At 38.0% G+C, this 22461-nt stretch overlaps 2 protein-coding genes and 1 long non-coding RNA gene across 3 annotated transcripts; 2 read left to right on the top strand and 1 right to left on the bottom strand.

Annotated features, from left to right (window-relative positions):
• Positions 1-3188: 3188 nt before the first annotated feature.
• On the bottom strand, positions 3189-10478 carry LOC104898804 (pentatricopeptide repeat-containing protein At5g66520-like). The gene is given in 4 exon segments (XM_019250573.3): positions 3189-3341; positions 8840-9846; positions 9849-10110; positions 10473-10478. Coding segments are annotated over 4 exon segments (1428 nt in total).
• A 273-nt stretch (positions 10479-10751) lies between these two features.
• LOC104898806 (probable nucleoredoxin 1-2) lies at positions 10752-11615 on the top strand. The gene has a single exon (XM_010685913.3). It carries the CDS (start codon positions 10752-10754, stop codon positions 11613-11615), a length of 864 nt encoding a protein of 287 aa, XP_010684215.3.
• A 7859-nt stretch (positions 11616-19474) lies between these two features.
• On the top strand, positions 19475-20806 carry LOC104901960 (uncharacterized). Its single transcript, XR_791294.4, has 2 exons — positions 19475-20096; positions 20580-20806. It is a non-coding gene; the product is annotated as an uncharacterized LOC104901960 (long non-coding RNA).
• The last annotated feature ends 1655 nt before the right edge of the window (positions 20807-22461 follow it).

Raw genomic sequence — 22461 nt, 5'->3', positions numbered from 1 at the left:
ATGTGTAGTAAGTAGTAACTTACATTGTAGGAGAAGAATGAAGAATTATCAGATTGAAGAGGTTCATCAACTAGTTCATGAAACCTCGACATCAGTAGTTCTTGCTCGTTGTTTTGTTGCTGAATACGTTCTATTTCCAGCGAATCTTGGCACTCTATTTGTTGCTCAATATATTCTAATTCCAGCAATAATTCGAGCAAGATATCATACAAAATACGAATATCCATCAATGCTAAATAGTTTTTTTTTTCTCTCAACAATACTCTGTAATTCTCTTGCAATTAATGGTTTAGACCACAATAGCACAAATATTTGGTAAATCTGACTGTTCAAATTGATCTCCAGCAAACTTATATTTATATACATATATACAAGAGTTATAACGATATTATGAAACTAAATCCAAATCCTATTACAAATCTTATTACTACTAGCATTAGGAATTTAGGAACGCATATGGATATTACTACTAGAATTCTTATCCATATAAGTGAGTCTACTAGTGAATAGCTCAAACTCGATTCCTCAAAACTTGATCAAATTAAAAACCCAACGCAGCTTCCTTGTTCCCTAAGTTTTGGCATGAATAATATAGACCCAACTTTAAAGGTTTGAACCTAAGCTTGTCTCACGTCCTCAGTGGCGAAGCCAGGATTTTCATTCAGGGGTAGCATAGTATAACTAACCAAATAACGGTTCATAATATAGAACATAATTTACGTTAACCTACACTTATAACCCTTTTAAAAATACGACATTATATTATTATATGGTTCATAATACTATATTCCTGTAGAAACTCTACGTACCCTATTACTATGTCGTATCCCTTATCAAGCCGGAGAATTTTCTTTGAAAAACTAAAAAATAAGAAACTAATGAAAAACTTAAAGTTGCTTTAACATAGGGGTACAATATAGAATAAAAAAAAAATTCAAAGCTACAATTCCAAAAGGAAAAAATATTCGGAGTATATTGTAGAAAATGGAAAAATACATGGGTACTATATCAAAAAAAATCAAAAAGATTGACTTTATAATATGTGATTTATAAAAAGTTGAACCTTTTTATTCGAAATTAGGAGACTGTGGAATATTTATAATATAATGAAAGATAATTATAATTAGAATAAAGTTTGTTGTAATATGAAGTATTATATTATTTAAATTTACAAGTGTAATTGTGGAAGATGGGAAATTAGGGACATAGGAAAAATAGAAGAAAAAGGAAAAAAAGGAAAAATAAAATAAAAAGGAAAAATAAAAGAAAAAGGAAAAAAAAGGAAAAAAGGGTAAAAGGAAAAAAGAAAATGAAAAAAAAAAATAAAAACAACGAAACTTCACAAGCTGGAGTCGAACTCGAGACTTTCAGGTCATGGGAAACACACTCTTACCACCGCACCAAACTCATTTTATCTATAACATATTGCTCGATATTGTATATATCTGTTCTTTTTTTTTTGTTCCAGCGTTTTTTTTTTAGGGGTAGCATATGCTACCCCTTGTTACTAAGTAGATCCGCCCCTGCACGTCCTCGACGGCTCGGCTTGTGTAGGTTACGTTATTCTCCGAATACTTAACAGTTGGAAAGCTCAATTTCAGTGATCGGAACTAGGAAGAAAAGTGAGGGAAAAAAAGGGAAGTGAAAACGATCATATTATACGAGGTAACAATTATAAGCATGCATATGGAAGACAACTTAAGAACTAAATACAATACTCATCACTCATCATCAGTAGACCTGTTTGACAGGACAGGCAAAGGTGGGTGGGTCGATGTTAAACTGGCCTTAGGCAGGGCGGACATGAGAAAATGTCGGTCCGAGCCACCCCCGTTTGACAGAATCAAGAAAGTTAGTACTTTAGAAGCCTAACATTTCTTACCCTCTTCTTACTCCCGTTCATGCCAATATCTTGTTCATGTTGTCACTTGTCAGAACTCAGAAGCATGCTGCTCATTGTTGCCTACTCGCCCACCAACTTCTAACATCTCAAAAAAGCCCTAAAATCTAAAGTAGAAGTAGCTTATCTCTAGTCAAAAGCAATGAATAAAACAAAAGCTACATAGTACACAAATATGCACCTGCACCTCTTAAAACTATTGTCAATGGACAGTGATTTTTCAAGCCATAAGTTATCCGAAAGACTGAAACTTCAGAGGTGCAGGAAACATCGTACACCAGCAGAAAACGAGGATAAGAGGAAATGAAGGGTTTATCAATGACTCATGAGTCACATCGTAAATCAGCAGAATACCCTGGGTTCTGTCATAATATGCTGAAAAGATACGAAACCAAAAGGTTAATGACAAGGGTGTAACTTATTACAAACTATTTTTACATATATATATCTAATACCATGATATATATCAGAAATCAAATGAAATTTTACATTTCATCACATATACACATAAAATACCAAACTTATAATGCGTACTAGATTCCATACAAATCCAATTATTAGAAGTATCTAAAAAGATGCTAAAAATCACCACTAGCAGCATTTGAGCAGTTTACATAAATGAGCCTGTTCAACAAATATTATTTCATGCTAATCAGTAGTTGCCAAGAATACACAACACTACAAAAGTGAAGCACGGGCAATTACCCATTATGATTGATCCTGAGCGTTACCTGACCAGGAGTACCCCATATTTGCAGCTTAATCCGTTTGCCATCAAGCTCTATGGTCCAAATCTTGAAGATTAATTAGCAGAAGAAATCAAGAAAACACATTATTGTAATCTCAGGCGTAAGTAAAAGTTCTTAAAGGTCAAAGCATCACGCGTTGATCAATCCATAAATCAAAGTACTAAACCACTAGTGAATAACAGGAGGAGGCAACTCTACTCACTTAGAAATGCAGTGTTCACGGTGAATTTGCACTTGTAACACTAAAAGAAGAATGTTCTCATAGACCATCAACAGCAGTACAATGATTAACAAAGAACAGTAATAGAGCTACGGGTTTTTCTACCCGTAAACTTCACTATACTTAGCATCAACCACTGCATATATAATTCTCAGAACTAAACAAAAATCCAAAATTTTCAATAAGGTTGTGAATCAAAAGCTATGAGACAGAGGGAAAGACATAGTCCTCATGGTATATGCTGGTTAAGTACTAAAAGTGATATCTACAGCTGAGCTATTCACAAGCTACATCTGTGTGCATCTATAGAATCCACATCTCACCAGAAATCATTTCAAGAGCATTCACCATTCCTGAAATGGTGAAAACGATTCCTATCTCTCACTATAATTTCACGATCAAAAGCCTTAGAAATGAGTTTACTTGCTTGATGACAATCTCTACAAACTCTCAAATTCTTTGAGATACGAATGTGTTAAAGTATGCCTTGATTTTCACGTTGAAGACAAAGAAGGAGAAGAAACTTGAAGTTGTGCGAAACGGCCCGGACGAGCGAGGAAACCCATGTGACTGTAGCAGCCCGGGCGGGCTAGTGGAAGGCTCGGGCGGGCCAGAGTTTTTTCCCTCATTCTGCCTTGAAGGCAGTTTCTTGTGCCGAGGTTGAGCTCGGGCGGGCTCGTCGTTTCTCCAACATTCTGCCTCGAAGGCAGAAGTTTCTGCCTAAGTGTTCCCCGGGCGGGTTCCGGCCGAGCAGCTTGCCCTGTTTCGTGCTTTTGCGTTTTTAATACGGGTTATTTCGGATTTTATGTTTTGGGTTTAGGGTGATTTTGTAAACTTTAGGAAGTCATATATAAGGCTTCCTAAAGTCATTTGGGATTTGTAAGATTCAAATTAGCCACAAAATAACTCTTCTCTCCTTTCTTCTCCATTGTAATTCCTCCATTAGAGAGGCTAAAGAAAAGATCCAAGGTTCTTGCTTGTGGATGTAGGTCAAGATTGACCGAACCACGTTAAATCTTTGTCTCTCTTTATTGCTTACTTTTCTCATTAAAGTTTACACTTTGCATTTATTGTTGAACTTGAAATTAATTAGCAAACCCTAGGTCCTAGAAATTGCATTATGCTAACGATTGGTATCAGAGCTTAAGGTTGGGTGGTTTCTAGTTGATTTCTTTGAAGAATATGTCAATAATGAAGCTTTGATTATTGAGAAGTTTGATAGGTCCATTAATTTGGACTATGGCAAGTGAAGATGAAGACAATATTGATTCAAAATGGTGTTCACAAGGCTCTCTAGAGGGTAAGGTGAAGAAGCCTACTACTTATGACCGAAGAGAAATGGGAAGAATTGGATTTGAAGGTTATCGGTATACAACTTTGCTCTCGAATGAAGTATTGAGGGAAGTTGTAAGGAGGATTCGTCGGCGGATCTATGGTTGAAGTTGGAGTCTCTTTACATGGCAAAGAGTGTCACCAACCGACTTCTACTGCAAGAGTGATTGTATGCCCTTCGACTTGAGGAAGGTAATTCTCTTAAGTCTCATATAGATGAGTTTTATTCTATTGTAATGGATCTTCAAAAATTAATGTGACTTTGGATGATGAAGATTTGGCTATTTGGTTGTTGTGTTCATTACCACATTCATACAAGCATTTAGGGAAACTATCTTATATGGTAGAGATGATTTGAGTATTGATGATGTTAGGGATGCTTTGAACCAAAAGGAATTGATTGATAATCAATTGACATCTAAATCGTCAAACTCTAGTGATGGCTTGTTTTTTAGGGGTAGATCAAATGATGTTACATCTACTATTCAAGGTGGTAATGGTGGTAAGAATAGGGGCGTTCTAAGTCTAAGAAGCCTAATTCTAATAAACACAAGACTTGTAATTATTGTCATCTAAAGGGACACATTAAGTCCGAATGCTATAAGTTGAAGAACAAGCGATCGGGGGATAGTAAGCCCGGGAAAGGCAAGGGACCCATGAACTCCGCCGATGTAAGCTATGTTGATTCCGATAGCGAAAGTGGTGCATTGGTTGTTACTCATGATAGGCTCAAGAGCAAGAGTGATGGATAATGGATTCGGGATGTTCTTTTCATGTGACACCCTACAAAGACATGTTCACCTCATATGAGGAGTTCAATGGAGGCACGGTCACCATGGGCAACAATGCTACTTGCAAGGTGATTGGCATAGGGTCCGTGGATATCACTATGTTTGATGGCACGGTTAGAACATTGTCCAAAGTCCGCCATGTTCCGGAAATGAAGAAGAACTTGATCTCTCTTGGCACACTTGACAACAATGGGTGTAAGTACATAGCGGAAGGTGGAGTATTGAAAGTTATTAGGGGTGCACTTGTGTTGATGAAGGGCATTAAAAGGGGAAGTTTGTTGTGTTACAAGGTTTCATGGTTAGTGGTTCGGCAAATGTCTCCACCGGCACTATGAGGATGATGATACCAAGCTTTGGCATTTGAGGCTTGGTCATATGGGAGAGCATGGAATGTCCGAACTTTGCAAGCAAGGTTTGCTAGAAAATGTGAAGCTTGTCAACCTTGGCTTTTGTGAGCATTGTGTTTGGTAAACACAAGCGGGTTAGCTTTAAGCCCGCAATACACAACACCAAAGGACCTCTTGATTACATCCATTCGGATTTGTGGGGTCCCTCTAGGAAGACTTCTTTGGGTGGTTGTAGTTACATGCTCACTATAATTGATGATTTCTCTAGGAAGATGTGGTCGTTCTTCCTCAAGCACAAGGATGGTGTGTTTGATGTGTTTCTTCAATGGAAGACTATGATTGAGAAGAAGACCGACAAGAAGATCAAGGTTTTGAGAACCGACAATGGCCTAGAGTTTGTTGAAAAGAAGTTCACTAAGTATTGTCTTGATGAAGGCATTGTTCGTCATAGAACTTGTGTTGGGAGGCCTCAACAAAATGGTGTTGCGGAGAGGATGAATAGGACTCTTCTAGAGAGAGCAAGATGTATGCTCTCACAAGCCAATTTGGGGAAGATCTTTTGGGCTGAAGCGGTTGCAACGGCATGCTATTTGGTGAACCGGTCTCCTCACTCCGCCCTTAACTTTAAATCTCCTCAAGAGGTATGGTTCGGAACTCCATGTGATTACTCAAATTTGAAAATTTTTGGTTGTCCGGCCTATATTCATGTAAAAGAGGATAAACTTGAACCTAGAGCTAGAAAATGTGTGTTTGTTGGCTATGGTTTGGGGGTTAAGGGATATAGAGTTTGGTGTGAAAAATCTAGGAGGGTAATAACTTCTAGAGATGTTGTGTTTGATGAATCATGCATGATCACTCCTGAGAAGGAGCTTTCTATTTGTAATGATGTAGGTTCATCTCATGACACCGGGGAAAGGTGGAGCTTGAAAGTGCTTCACAAGATGATGCTCTCACTCATGAGAGGCATGTTAGGGTTCACCTCAAACCCAACGCAAGACACTTGCTAGTGAGAGACAAAGAAGGCAAATCAAGCCTCCTCAAAGATATGTTGAGGAGTGTGACTATGTGCAATATGCTCTCACCGTGGCAAATGAGGTGGAGCATTTGATGATCCATGCTCCTACAAGGAAGCAATGTCTCTACCCGATTCAAGCAAGGGTTGATGGCAATGAAGCAAGAGATGTAATCTTTGCACAAGAACAATACTTGGGAGTTGGTTGTTGCACCTAAAAAGAAGAAGATCGTTGGGTATAAGTGGGTGTACAAGAGAAAAGAGGGTACACCGGATTCGGGAGGTCCCGTCTACAAGGCAAGAGTTGTGGCAAGGGGTTTCACTCAAGTAGAGGGTGTTGATTTTCATGAAGTTTTCTCACCGGTTGTGAAGCACTCGTCCATTAGAGTTTTGCTTGCCTTGGTAGATATGGAAGACTTGGAGCTACACCAACTTGATGTTAAGACCGCTTTCCTCCATGGGGACTTGGAGGAGGAAATCTACATGAAGCAACCGGAAGGTTTTGAGGTAGAAGGGAAAGAAGAGCATGTGTGCCGTTTGGTGAAATCATTGTATGGGTTGAAGCAATCGCCTAGGAAATGGTTAGGCGATTTGATTCGTTTATGTTGGCTCATGAGTTCACAAGAAGCTCCTATGATAGTTGTGTCTACTATAAAGAGCTAGTAAGTGGTTCCTTCATTTACCTTTTGCTTTATGTTGATGATATGTTGGTTGCTTGCAAGCATTTGATTGAGTTCAACAATTTGAAGAAGTTGTTGAGTAGTGAGTTTGGTATGAAGAATCTTGGTGAAGCCAAGAAGATACTTGGGATGGAGATTTGGAGAGATCGATCTAAGGGGATGTTGTACCTTAGCCAAAGGAGGTACATTGAGAAGGTTCTTGAGAGATTCTCAATGAACAATGCTAAGCCCGTTTCTACTCCTCTCGGTTCTCACTTTAAGCTCTCAAAGGAGCTTTGTCCTCAATCCGAAGAAGAAGAAAGGGTCATGGCTCACATTCCTTATACTAGCTAGTGCCATTGGGAGTGTGATGTATGCCATGGTATGTTCTAAGCCGGACATTGCTCAAGCGGTGAGCATGGTGAGCCGTTATATGTCAAGTCCCGGGAAAGGGCATTGGGAAGCTTTGAAATGGCTTCTAAGGTACTTGAAGGGTACCTCACATGTTTGCTTGGAGTTTGGTCAAGATGCAAATGGTGTGATTGGGTATTGTGATTCGGATTATGGTGGAGACTTGGATGATAGGAAATCGACTTCGGGTTATGTGTTTACCTTGGGAGGTACGGCCGTGAGTTGGCAATCTTCGCTACAAGATGTTGTAGCTCTTTCAACTACGGAAGCGGAGTTCATAGCAATTACTGAGTCATTCAAGGAGGCAAAGTGGCTCAAAGGTTTGGTTGGGGAGATTAGCTCGTGTTCTAAGGAGGTGTCCGTTTTTTGTGATAGCCAAAGTGCAATTCACTTGGCTAAGAACCAAAACACGTTCCATAGAAGAACGAAGCACATTGATGTGAAGTACAACTTCATCCGAAATGTCATTGATAAGAAAGAGTTGACATTGATGAAGATTCGTACCGAGGAGGACCCATCCGACATGTTGACAAAGCCTTTGCCAACCACTAAGTTCACTTTGTGTGTGAACTTGGTGGATCTCTCCTCTTGTTCATTGTAGGCCCTTATGGGGTTGGGCCTTGGAGTTTATTTAGTTTTATTTTGGTGTTATTGGAGGTGTTTGGAGAAATTCAAGTCAAGGTGGAGAATTGTTAAAGTATGCCTTGATTTTCACGTTGAAGACAAAGAAGGAGAAGAAATTTGAAGTTGTGCGAAACGGCCCGGACGAGCGAGGAAACCCATGTGACTGCAGCAGCCCGGGCGGGATGGTGGAAGGCTCGGGCGGGCCAGAGCTTTTTCCCTCATTCTGCCTTGAAGGCAGTTTCTTGTGCCGAGGTTGAACCCGGGCGGGCGGCTCAGACCGGGCGAGCTATTGGCAGCTCGGGCGGGCTCGTCGTTTCTCCAACATTCTGCCTCAAAGGCAGAAGTTTCTGCCTAAGTGTTCCCTGGGCGGGCTGGGTCACAGCCCGGGCGGGCGCCCGGCCGAGCAGCTTGCCCTATTTCGTGCTTTTGCGTTTTTAATCCGGGTTATTTCGGATTTTATGTTTTGGGTTTAGGGTGATTTTGTAAACTTTAGGAAGTCATATATAAGGCTTCCTGAAGTCATTTGGGATTTGTAAGATTCAAATTAGCCACAAAATAACTCTCTCTCTCTCCTCTTCTTCTCCATTGTAATTCCTCCATTAGAGAGGCTAAAGAAAAGCTCCAAGGTTCTTGCTTGTGGATGTAGGTCAAGATTGACCGAGCCACGTTAAATCTTTGTCTCTCTTTATTGCTTACTTTTCTCATTTAAAGTTTACAACTTTACATTTATTGTTGAACTTGAAATTAATTAGCAAACCCTAGGTCCTAAAAATTGCATTTATTGCTAACAGAATGGTTTGCCCTGGCTTGGTCTTTAATAGCCCAAATGCAATGGCAAGCTTTTCACTGTGATAGTTCGAAGGATTCTCCTTTTCTTCCTCATCAATATCTTGAATTAACCTGTCTTTATCTGGAACATATCCGAGGCATTTTATGCTTTCCAGCATCTCATCAAGCTTGGCATAAATCTTCCTGCTTTCAGGATGGGCCCTGCCTCCTGCAATAAACTCACTAACAACGCCTTCCATTTCGATCACTGAAAAACCAGGAGCCTTTTTCACCTTTCTATCATTCATTAGCTTCCTGATATTCGCAACATCATTCCATTTGCCTGCAGTTGCATAGAGGTTGGCCAGTAGAACATGACGGCCACTGTTACTAGGGTCCAATTCAATTAATCTCTTCCCGAAATTTTCTCCTAGATTGATGTCTCCATGGATCTTACAAGCTCCGACAAGGGCGCCCAACACCCCAGCATCAGCGTCCATCGGCATTTCTTCTTCAACAAGCTTTCTGGCCTCTTCCAGCAGTCCTGCTCTACCTAATAAATCAACCAAGCATCCGTAATGCTCCATTCTTGGTTCGAGTCTATGGACTTCAGTGATATGCTTGAAGTAATGATGGCCTGTCTCAACTAACCCTGCATGAGCACAAGCACTAAGCACATTCAAGAAAGTGATGTTATCAGGTGCAACCATCTCTCTCTCCATATCCTTGAAAAGCTCTATAGCAGCTTGTCCTCTTCCATGGATTGCTAACCCACCAATCATGCAGTTCCATGTAGAGATCCCCTTAGAAGGCAAACCATTGAAAACTTCAAAAGCCTTTTCCAAGCACCCACATTTGCAATACATGTCAATAACTGTGGTTGCGAGTTTTGTATCCATCTCTATTCCATTCTTCCTGATATATCCATGTATCCACTCTCCTTGATCCAGAGCTCCCAACTTTGTACAAGCAGATAGCATACTAGCTACCACATACCTATCCAACTCTACATTTCCCATCCTCATTTCATTGACAAAGGAAACGCCTCGTGGAAACGATCATTCTGAACATATGCAGCTATCATTGCATTCCAAGCAGCAGAATTCCTATTAGGCATTGACTTAAAAACATCATAAGCATCATTTACAAGACCCAATTGAGAATACCCACTAATCAAGGTAGTCCAAGAGACGGAGAGAGGGGTTACTTGGTCCGAAATGATGACCGTAGACTTGAGATTGACACTCTTAGGGGAAAGAACATCTTGGTTTGTTACTTTTTCGTGCCTCAATTTTGGCTACAGTCACATGTTTGCAACAGTATTCGTGGGATTAATACTGCATTTTCTAACCTACCCAAATCTGATTATGAGATGATTATGGTGGCTAAAATGAGACGAAATTGGGCTAACGATGAGGATGCTTTCAACCACTTCTTTTCAGCTTTTCCTTCCTCCTGGCTTGCAGTCCCTTTCTCCGACACGCTGCGTCGTGACAACATATGCAACTCCCTTGGCCTTTTTTCGAACCCAGTGGGTCTTCTAGTTGACCACCATCAAAAGGTTGTTGAGCATGAACCTTGTTTGGGGTTAATGGACTTTCCTTTCCCCCCTTTTGTCATCCTGAATTTAAGCTTTTTTGGTGGGAGTTTCACACCCACCTCCATTCAAATTTAGACTCTTAATTTGTTTTCAAGATAAATAATAATGCTACTGGTGCTAATGATTTTGCAACTGTGGGTATAGATCATGAGAATAAAGTCTCGGTTTTTGAACTCAATGATAAGCTTGTGGGGTTGTATTTGTGCTATGATGGCACCTTGATTCGGACACTCAAGTTGGTTTCTCAAGAATGTAAGGCTCGGGACCAGGAATTCCACATCGTAACCGTCTACTTACCTTATAGATACAGCGTGGATCCACTATTGTTCCGGGAGGCTATGAATCATGTCTTACATAAGCTCAAGATATCTGCTAATCCTCATCGGTGGGTTTCACCGTTCAACGACTTTGTAAGCCGTAGGCTCTTGGAAATTGGTTTTAACTATTATTACCCTGACTTTGAGGGGGATGAACTAGTCATTTTGGACCCCAAGATGAATATTGCGGATCACTTGGGAAAATATGTTATTAACCGGTTGGGTATCAATGGATATCCCTTCACTAGGCACTCCCTTGTGCAGAGAGAATTGGAAGCAATAAGGGCAGTCACCTTAGAGTCTTTGCTGGTTTATGGGTCACGGGATTATGTTCTTTGCATGAACTTGACTAATCATAATGATATCAGCAATAGTATTGATGAAGTGCCTATAGGCGAACTGCGGGGAAAACATGTCCTTCTTTACATTGACCAAGTGGAAACGCCATCAGAAACTTATTATACATTGCTTGAGTGGTACAATCGAAATAAAATAGCAAGGATTGCTGATTTTGAAGTGGTATTTGTTCACTTTAATGGCGAAGCTAGTACATCTTCTGGTAGTCCGAAGCCAATGCCATGGTTGGTGTGCCCCTTTGACCCCCAACACACAGATTTTGTGAAAGATAGTATACTGAAAGCTGGTACAGATATGGGTATTCTTGCAGCATTCGATAAAGATGGCCATCTCATTACATTATTTGCAAAAGATCTTCTAGACTCGTTTGGACCTGAGGGTTTCCCATCATACAATGGCTTGCACAATGACGTGGTTCTCCTTATAGGGAATCAATATCTCCTAGAAATGGATGATTTGTTAGATAATGACCCTGTGAAAGGCTCTCTATTCGGCAGCACTACGTTAGAGAACAGCTTTTACTCATAATAAATGCATCTTGTCATAAATGTCACGACCTATTCCCTAACTATTTTTCTTTCCAATTAATATTTTCTAACTATCAAGTATCTCACTTAGCTTTTTAAGTTCCTTCAATATTTACCTTTAATTCTTTTTTTTCTGCTTGAATAAAACAGTATTTTATAGTGGGCAGTGTTGTATTATCTTTCGTTTTTGTTTTCTTATTCTCTTTGTACGTAGTACTTTGTAGCCTTATTGATTACTTTAATAGCAGTTTTGTCACTGTAGGAGTAATGTAGAGAAAAGATGTTTGTCAAACACTCGATAACATTCAATAATATGAATTTCCCTTGATTTGCTAATATGAGTATGTGAAACATTGGACGAGTTCATAAACTTAATGCAACAGCTTAAAGCTATTGTTCTGTATGACTGATTTGGAAAATTTTCAGCACTACATTATGCTTGAAATATCAAAGGCTTAATTTCAATCTCATTTATATGAAAAGGAAAAATTTCAACGTTGCTAGTCTGTTGCCAACATTTTTACAACATGCCATGATTAATTATTTTGCTTCCTTGTCTTATTGCTTTATCGTGGATCTTATCCTTCAAAACAATCTCAAGGCTGCCAACTTGACAAGAATAGCTGCCAATGTTGGAGAAACCTGCCCTTGAGGTGAAGCCCAAGCAAAAGCCTAAGGTTGAAGCTTCTACTGAGAAGCCTAAGGCTGAAACTTCTACTATTCAGAAGAAGCCTAAATTTTCACCTCCTCCACCACCTCCTCTGAAGCATACTCCTACAGAGCCCAACTTCCTCCCAAAGGGAGGGAGAGATGAGTAAGTTAATTTTTTCTTTGGTTTCATTTATTTATTTGTGTGTGTGTGTGTGTGTGTATATACACTACACCGTCTACACACACGTATACATATAGGTTTATATTTTACCGTACGTGGTAATTTTCAATTCGGCCTTTTGGGTAAACTGAAGATTGGGATCAGGTGTAGATGCTGGTGGTGCTTATGGTGGGCCAAACATTATGCTTTCAACTAAAACTTTATCTCTGTATCTTTTATGTCACGCCTTAATTTAAAATGAAATTGGGATCGTTTCAGGATTTAGCCAATCAGTCACTTTCTATAATTCTGGTCGGTTCCAATGACAAGGCTTAGAAAGAGAGTAGCCTACATTTGCATTGCTGACAACATTCAATGAATACGCGAGTTGTGTTCTGCATGTTACACTAATGTAGCTATGAAATTCTTTTTGTTTATCTTATATGCTAGAAGATGTATTAGCTTCCTATTTTGAACCTGTGAGTGGCTTAATTGGAGTTTTTTTTTTGTATTTGATTTTGATTTGATGACTTCTTGAATCTGAGCCAAATGATTGGCCAAATGTTCCCACTCCCATTTCAAGTAACCAAGAAAGCGAGTATTAGATGTTTTTATTTGACTTATCTCTTCCTTGTGCAATGGAGCTTATCAATTCATCCATTTTCCCTATCTATTCCCTTTTTTTAGTATTAATTTATTTTACAAATTTATAGTGATCAATAGAAAGGAGCAAAGTTTGAGGTAAAAGTTAAAGAAATGAGAATGGGCCTGTTGTATTCTTTATTAGTTGCAGTTGCTAGCGAGACTAGCTTATAAGCTTGTATCGATTTCAACACTTTGTAGTTTATCATGTGTTTAAGTCTTGTTTGGAGGTGTTTACTTGGGCTGTTACTGCTAAATGATGCAAACTTATAATTAAGCAACTGTTTTTTATGCTTTCCTAAATTTAGAACTTATGTTAAGTAAATGTCTGCATTTCTGTGAAATAAAAAGTTACAATGTGTTGTCTTGCTTTAATGCACCGAGATTGTGTTTTCCTTTCTCCTCGCAATATATATTCTGATTGTAAGTAGCAAATCAAACCTTAGATTCTCAAGGATGTAGTGGAGACTGGAGATGTATATAATGCTGTGACATTGAGCAAATTAAGCTCCTAATGCATTGATAAATTGTTATGAAATCACTAGGGGAAAAAACATAAAGGGCTGCGCAGGAAGGGCTGCGTTTTTCGTAAAAGCGCAGCCCTACTAGTGAAGGGCTGCGCTTATTTAAAAAAGCGCAGCCCTACTAAGCAGAAGGGCTGTGCTTATTTAAAAAAGCGCAGCCCTTCACTAGTAGGGCTGCGCTTTTTTAAATAGGCGCAGCCCTTCTGTAAGTAAGAAGGGCTGCGCTTTTAAAAAAGCGCAGCCCTACTAAGTGAAGGGCTGCGCTTTTTTAAAAAGCGCAGCCCTTCTACTTAGTAGGGCTGCGCTTTTTTAAATAAGCGCAGCCCTTCCTGAAAAAATTTGAAATTTCGGAATCGCGGGCTTTGAAATATTGAGCGGGGATTCGTCAAATATATTATCCCTCATTCTCTCTCTCTCTCACGTCCCTCATTATTCCTTTCCTCCTTCTCTTCATCCTCTCTTCTCTCTCATCCTCTCTTCTCTCCAAAAACTCCCATAAACATTTGCGACAAAAACCTTGAAATTGATTTGCACTAAACATGGCGACGGAGTCCGATTGCCTATTGTGATACCTTTTCGGAAGCGGAACGAGCCAACGAGTCAAACTCACCGCTATGCCGTGACGTTTAGGCTTTTTAAGCCATCCGAGTTCGTTTAAGCCTCCAAATAGCCATTTTAAGTTTTTCCGAAATTTTTTTTTCCTTAAATTATGTATTTGGGTTTTGTTTTATGTATTTAAACATTATTAGGTTGTAGTTCTTGTATTTTCAGATCTATAATGTTCTTGTATACTTCTCTTTGTTTATATGTTTTTGATTAATGTTCTTGTATACTTCTCTTTGTTTATATGTTTTGATTAATTCTTGTATACTTCTCTTTGTTTTGATTAATGTTCTTGTATACTTCTCTTTGTTTATATGTTTTGATTAATGTTATTCTTGTATACTTCTCTTTGTTTATTTTGATTAATGTTCTTGTATACTTCTCTTTCTATATAATTTCTTGTATTTTCATCTTTGTTTTGATTAATGTTCTTGTATACTTATTGTATACTTCTCTTTGTATATTAGTTTTTGTTCCTTTTTTTCATTTTCGTTTCATTCTTTTTATTGTTTTGGGTTTAGTATTTTCGTTTCGTTTCTCTTCTCTTCTGTTTAATTTTCAGAAAATGTGAGATTATGAGTAAAAAAATGACAAAAAAAAATTTTTTTTTTTATTTTTTTTTTGGTAGGAAGGGCTGCGCTAGTTAGGAAAAAGCGCAGCCCTTTAGCCCAGAAGGGCTACGCTTTTTCTTAACTAGCGCAACCCTTCTGGGCTAGAAGGGCTGCGCTTTTTCCTAACTAGCGCAACCCTTCTAGAGCGCAGCCCTACTTAAAAAGTGAAGGGCTGCTACTGAAAGGGCTGCTGTCAAAAAGCGCAGCCCTACATGCCTTTTTTAGCGCAGCCCTTCTTCATTTTTCCACTAGTGAATCGTTTTGTAGGTGTTCATCAATGTGCCCTGGTGGTATGTGGCTTTCTACACCATGATGAGCCCATTCATGACTCAGAGAACGAAAAACCAAGTTTGTCTTTGTGGGAACCTCAAAAAATGCCGAAACTCTCTTTAGGTCAGTTCAATCTCTAGTCTTTCTTCTTTCATCTTCCGTACTTTTTATGGTTAGGTTAATGTTATATTCTAGATTAATGGTGCAACAGGTATGAGCAAGTTCCAATTCAGTATGGCAGGTTGAGTGTTGAATATTGCGATTGCAATCCAGAGGTATTGTACTAAACCTGAATCCTACAAGGAAACAGTTTGTGGAAATCATAAGTTCAGAGGTAGGTCAAATGATGTGTCATTTATTGCTTCTTATCTATTCACCTATTGCTTTAAGTTTCACAATATTGGTATTGTATGTTGTAGAAATGAATCATCGCGTGGGAAGTTCGAGTGGTTGGGTGGGATGTGACTTATAGTGCTGAGTTTGTGCCGAGCGTAGAAGATACACTGTGATTATACGGGTGGGATGTGACTTATAGTGCTGAGTTTGTGCCGAGCGTAGAAGATACACTGTGATTATACAAATAAAGACCAAGATGACTTTAAGTGATGATCCTGTTATATCTCGAAGCTTTAAAGTAAGCAATGTTGGTAAGATCGTCCTCACAGTTGACATCCCAATCTTATTAGTTCAATTGAAAAATGACTTGGTCGTTAGCAATGAATGAGATGACAGCTGAATTAGGACTTTACTATGTGCAGCATTGCGTGTCTATGAAAAAAAGAGCAGTTGAGGCGTCAGATGAGCGGCATCCAGTGCCAGACATCAGGATCGGAGACATTGTGGCAATTAAATTGGTTAGTTTTGGTTGTGATTTTTATTCTTTATTTCTATACCATTTTTTTTTTCCTTTGTTCTCCAGTGCTTACTTGTGCTATGCTGATTTCTTTGATGGTTTCAACTTTGTAGGGAGTTCCAGAAAATGGCCGTAGACTATCTATCTACAAAGGTATTATGATCTGTGGGCAACATGTTGGTACTCATAACACCTTCCGTACTCAGAGGATCATCGCTGGTAGTGTCGAGATTGTGTTTCCCCTGTAAATATAGATGGGTTCCTTGTGCTTGGTTTATGATTTCTTATCACTGTCAATTTTGCTCTGCAATGGGGGTGAGGGAGGGAACTAAGCTACTCATACTGCTTCATACTTCATACTTGGTTTATGGACCTAAGTGATAACAGCTATATAGGTTCATATTGAGAAACCTTGATCTTGGAAGCTGTCAAAATTAGTTTGTAGGCTTAGTTGTACGAAGTATAAGACTTAAATTGCATCATTAAAATTTTGTTTGACAGTTCGTTAGTCTCAAAACCTTTTTGATCTAGATTATTCTAAGTTTCTAACTGAATGATGTATGATAGGTTTTTGACGAAGCCAATTCAGAGCTGGATACTTTGGGTGAGGAATCCTATAAAGACGGACAATGCGGTACACTTTATATCTGCTCTCCTCTTTTTCTCTTCATATATTAGACATATCCACTTCTACCATTTAATTTAGTTTGATTGTTAGTGTGGTGTTCCATTTGTTAGAATTTCTGGGTGGCAGATGGTGTTTGCACACTTTATTGCTCAAGTTTTACTCTCTCTCTTTCTTTTTTCACATCTTTTATTTTATTCTTCTTTTTATCAATGTATCCTATTTTTGTGGTGCTTAGACTGCTTACACTGCTTAGTTGGTGATTATGTAAAGGGAATACTCAGTAGTTAGATGGGTGTTTGATTTATTTGATTCGTAATCGAATTCAATTCAATTCAATATGATTAGCTTATATTGTAGTAATGTACTTTGATTTTGTTGTTTCTTGTGCTTTTCTGTATGTGCAAGCAACTTTGTGCTTGCAGATAACTTTTGTGATAGTAAAGAGGGTTGGTCACAGTAACTTTGTGTTTGAATCTACTTAGTTTAATACCAAAATTTTAGAATAAAAGGTGGTTGCTATTATTAGGCTCATATTATGTAGCAATTGATGGAATTTGTGAGGGATCATGTAAATTGATCAAATAAGTTTTCAGTCACGATTTGCGCATCCACCATGTGAAATCGGTATATCATTGACAAACTGATTTATGAATTTATGTGGACATTGTGGAATGCAATGTTTTCTTGCAATTAGAGGGTGCTAAATACAGATCATTTGACAAGAAAAAAATTATGATTAGAACAAAATTTGCTGATTAGAATAAAATGATTATGATTAGAAGAATATTTGGAGTATAAGTCTTTGATAGCAGGGAATCTCCTTTTGTGTGTGTGTTTGCTAATTTGAGTTAAATTTGCTGTATTTCTATGAATATAGATGATTATTGAGATTTTGGATTCTAAGGTTTTGTTTCAGTATTGGGGTGGTTTGGTCTGTTGTGGCGTATGCTTGGGAACTAACAATGTTCTAATGTGTTGTACTCGTAACTAAGATGTAGGAGTATTAGTTGTTGGTCGTTTGGTGGTATAACAAAACTGAGGGTCTCAGAATAAGAAAGCATGCTTATATGCAACAAGCATGGCAGTGATTTACTGATGGCTTTGGAGGGAAAGAATTATTGCTCCTATGGAAATATTCAATACGAAGCAATAGAGTAACTAGGCCGCCTGAAGTCATGAAGTGGGGGTACTAAACATTAAGCACAATATCTGTACAGTATAGACTATAGAGTGTGGCTGGCGTTGCGTGATCTGATTGTAATTAGGTAATTATACAATCAAACAAAAAAAGAGAAAAAAAATGTCTATCATTTTCTACAACTACTACATAATACTCCATAGATGCATAGAGGCTTTGTATGATCAACAAAAAATTGAAAGGTTACACTAAAAATGAGTAGACGATGTGATTAAGCTTCATGATTAATCATTCAGATTAAATCTCAAATCAAACAGTGGAAGAAAACTACAGAGCACTACGTATTACTTATTTAGCTTATTGGACACTTCTATACGTTAATGTGCCTACGATAAATGATGGAGAGTTATGACTTATGAGGGAGTCGAAACAGGAAGGTGGAAATGATTTCTTTTGATGAATCTTTTAAATTCATATTTTAGAGTATTCTAGCATATTGTGATATTAATGTTCCACAAGACCAATGGAAGTGTGAGATTGGGTTGGCTGTGTGCATACCATTGTTGCATCTGTCTTTTTGGCTTTTAACCATATTAAAGCCTCTACTCTTAATAGTCTTGATTATATCAATTAAAATCTTGTTAAGAGTCGCAATTTACAAAAGAAAAATCAGCGTCTCTTGTTTTTGAATGTTTGTGAATTTGGTGTAAAAGTAATTAAATTGGTTGTAATTCTTGGTCTGTAGATTGACCTGACGAAGTACAAGAGCATAAGCTTTGGTTTCGGTGTTCTGCTCAAGGAGCATGTAGTTAGGGACTTCTTTAGGGGTTGGGTGCCCACACTTCTTCATACGGTGCTCAAGGGGCCGTGCAAATATGGGTTCTATGAATTATTTAAGTACTATTTTAATCTGGCTGGCCTAGAGAATGCTGCCAAGTACAAAACTTTATTTCAGATGACAAACTACTTGAACTGTTGGAGTTGGCTATGTCATCCAATGCTGCAGAGACTGTAAAAAGAGCTAGAGAGTCGATGGATTCTAGAATTGATCCCTTAGTGTTGATGTCTCAACTTGCCAGTCTTATAATGGACATCATTGCTGGGTCTTACCAACTTGCAGATGCAAGATGTAGTAACTCATCCTTAAGTGGCCGAAGTTGTGAGTGTTGTAAACCAAGCTCTTAAATTCTTACAATTGGCTTAGTTTATAAATTTATTTTTCTCTATAGTTTCGCACCAGTACCATAGGAACTCTTTTGCAAACTATATCTTCTATTCATGGCAACAGTCTATTTTGTTTGTTTAAAATCACAAGGAATCTGTGTTTTCTATTGTGACATATGTCATTTCATCATTTTGAGATATGGAGAAATAACAGATGTTATGATCCTTATCTCGTAGTAATATGATCTCAAGCTACTAGTTAGCTTAAACACAGTACAATAAAATGTCTCACTCTATCGAGGTTGTCGATCACATTTTGTAATGGACCTGCTTTTTATCTGAGATGGGAGGTCTCCAACTTTTTAATGGATATTATTTATATTGTATTACTTCAGTTTGCTTTTTCCACACCAAGATCAATATTAACTTGTTGCTATGGCAAAGGAGTGAAAGAAAGGCACTCAGTTAGAAAAAGGAGTCTATGCAGGATAGCGTTATGTACTGCTCTGCTAATTGGTTTTGGTGCTTTTAGGTTTTTGGCTTCTTGATGTGATCAAAATAAAAAGTATTCTCATATAAATGCAGAAATGCGCTGATTAGGATACCTTACGTTTTAGGTAGGCCTGGCAAAAGCTGACCCAACCCGACCCGAACCCGACCCGAACCCGACCTGAAAATAGCGGGTTTGGGTTGAGGTTTTCAACCCGATTAGTTAAATGGGTCGACCTGAACCCGACCTGAAAGTTAAATGGGTCAGGTTCAGGTCGAATTTTCTGACCTGACATTGACCCGCCTGACATGATAAGAATGATTAAACTAAAAAAAAAATATTAGTGTTCGGCCGTTTGCCACTTTGCCCAGCCCAAAGATATCCCAGCCCAATAACTATATTCTAAGTTTCTAACGCTACCTCTCACTCTCTCTCATTCTCATAAAGTCATAACCCTAAATTTCTAATGCAAATCTCGGTCTCAACTCTCTCTCTCCTAAGTCCTAACCCTAAATTTCTAGCGCCTCTCTTTCTCACTCTCTCTCATAGATGAAATCTCTCAGTCTTTCACTCTCTCTCACACAGTCTTCTTCGGTGCTCTTCTTCAACATTTGATGTTCTTCGTCTCGCAAAGTCGCAATAAATCTCTCAATTTCGTCTCGCAAGTGCAATTTCGTTGCTTTTCTTCAACATTTGCTCTTCTTCTTCTCGCAAAGTCGCGCAATTTGCTGTTCTTCTTCAACATCAGGTATTCTTCTTTTGTCAATTTTTTTTATTTTGTCCTTTATTTTCTTTCGTTCTTTTCTACTATTTTTTGTTATTTATGTGATTTTCGTATTTTGACCCTTTTTTTCGTATTTTGTCATTTATTTTCTGTTATTTACTTATTTATGTTATTTTCATATTTTGTCTTTCGTTTTTTTTCGTAGTTTGTCATTTATTTTTCTATGTTATTTTCTGTTTAATCTTATGTTTTTTTTTTGTTTAATTTTCTATTTTTTTGTTTAATTTCTGTTTCATGTTCTGTATTTTTTTTCTGTTTAATGTTCTGACATTTATTTCTGTTTAATTTTTTTATGCTATTTTTCTGTTTAATGTTATTTTTCTATGTTATTTTCTCTTTTTCCTACCAATTAATATTAATGTTCTGTTTTTTTGTTTTTGTTTAATTTTTGTTTTTTTTGTTTAATTCTCTATTTAACGTTCTGTTATTTATTTTCTACAAATGCAGAGGAGGAGATTGACTACAAATGCTGTGAAACACTGAAACCTCAACAATGTTTTTTTGAGTTGTGGACTTGTGGTTGTATAAGATACATTATATATTGTTGTTTTATTTTGTAAAACTTTGCTAAACTGTTTTGTAATATTGCCAAGTATGAATTTGGTTACCTAGAACTTGGTAGAAGTATGTAATATTGCCAAGTATAAACTTGGTTAGCTAATACTTTGACGAAATTTCAAGGCCCAAATGGCTAGTGCCAATTATGAACTATGCAATTATTTTGAAAAAAAAAATCAGGTTATATGGGTCGGGTCAACCTGAAAAAACTGGGTTAAACAGGTTCAGGTTGACCCATTTACAACCCGTTTTAAAAAAATTCAGGTTAAACAGATCAGGTCAGGTTGACCCGATAATTTTCATATCAGGTTAGGGTTGATGATATTGACCCGAAAATTAAAACAGATCAGGTTCAGGTTAGGGGTTTTCAACCCGATTTTACTTGACCCGAACACGAACCCGACCCAACCCGACCTGATTGACAGGCCTAGTTTTAGGGATGCAACTGACAATGACTTGGGGAAAAGAACTTCTCACTTGGCTTCTCAGCCAAGTTAGTTTAGTTTAATTCTTAGTTTTATCATGTCTCGCTAGGCAGCAACTTATCTTTCCAATTGTATGAACATGGAGGTAATCACTCTTCCTTGTAATACGATTGTAGTCTGACTCTATCCTTTACTTATAATGAAGAGCATTTGCATCTTTTCACAATGTTTGTTTCGTCTAAACTTTAGTCTGTGTTCCACTCTTCGAGTAATCTCTAAAGTTAACTACCTTCTTTAAGTCATTGTTAGTCGTTTTAGGAGCATTTACACAAGCGAGGTTATTCAGTATAACCAGTAACCAGAGGGGCAACCCCCTGGCAAACCTAAAAAAATATAGGTTGTTTGACTTGTTGGTGAAGTGCAAAATCACCTCAGTAATATATTTCTAATTTTCTTGTGGCATTTAGAAGGCTTATTAAACTTTAATTTTTTGTGAAATCATACATTATCAATTTATCACTTATGATGATTTCACCCCCCCCCCCTGTCAGTATAATTTTTGCTCTTTCTTTCACTCAATCCTCTAATGTGGTCCAAACCGCTAATTTTCCCCTCTATCTGCTAACTTCCAAACACCCCACTACAAAATATAGGAAAAAACTAGCAAGAATAATTTAAGCTATTGGTTGTCTTCTCCTTTTAATCCCATTATTTAACTCAAAATAATCTCTACTTACGGGGGATCTCTTCTCAAATTAGTCCATCTCCCAATTTCTAATGCATTTCAATGACACACTCTAAATGATTTCGAATTCATTTCGACACACTCTCAACCCATATACTTGTTAAAATGTGTGTTGAAATGCATTTAAAATTCAAAGATGGCCTAATTTGAGAAAGGACCCCCTTATAGTTGGGATTATTTTGAGTTAAATAATAGTTGATATTAAATTGAGAAAGAGCCAGTAAAATTAATTATTCCTAAAATATATCTTAGAAATATAAGTATGTATAGTGGGTAGGGGTGTTAAATAGCGGGTACCTACCTTTTCGGGTACCCGACAATGCAGGTACCCCCCTTTTCGGGTACCCGACAATGCAGGTACCCACCTTTTCGGGTACTCGACAATGCAGGTACCTTTTTTTTGGGTAATTATCATTGCGGCCCATGACCCGCCCCGTTATAGCTGGGTACGCGCAAATCGGGTACCCGAATTTAACGGGTTGGGTTACCGGGTACCTGGAATTTTAATGTCTTTTTAGTAGTTTATTTAGTTACTAAACATCACTCAAATTTCATATTAACTCCCTGCCATATGTATGTCAAAGTTCAAGTAGCCTTAAAA

The sequence above is a fragment of the Beta vulgaris genome, chromosome 7, assembly GCF_026745355.1.
Source record: "Beta vulgaris subsp. vulgaris cultivar EL10 chromosome 7, EL10.2, whole genome shotgun sequence".
Taxonomy (NCBI): domain Eukaryota; kingdom Viridiplantae; phylum Streptophyta; class Magnoliopsida; order Caryophyllales; family Amaranthaceae; genus Beta; species Beta vulgaris.
Note: the sequence above shows the minus strand (reverse complement) of the source record. Positions and strands in the feature narration are given on the sequence as shown.

What these genes read in the sequence shown, in the direction of transcription:
- LOC104898806 (XM_010685913.3), top strand. Translation starts at nt 10,752, where the DNA reads ATGAATCATGTCTTACATAAGCTCAAGATATCTGCTAATCCTCATCGG.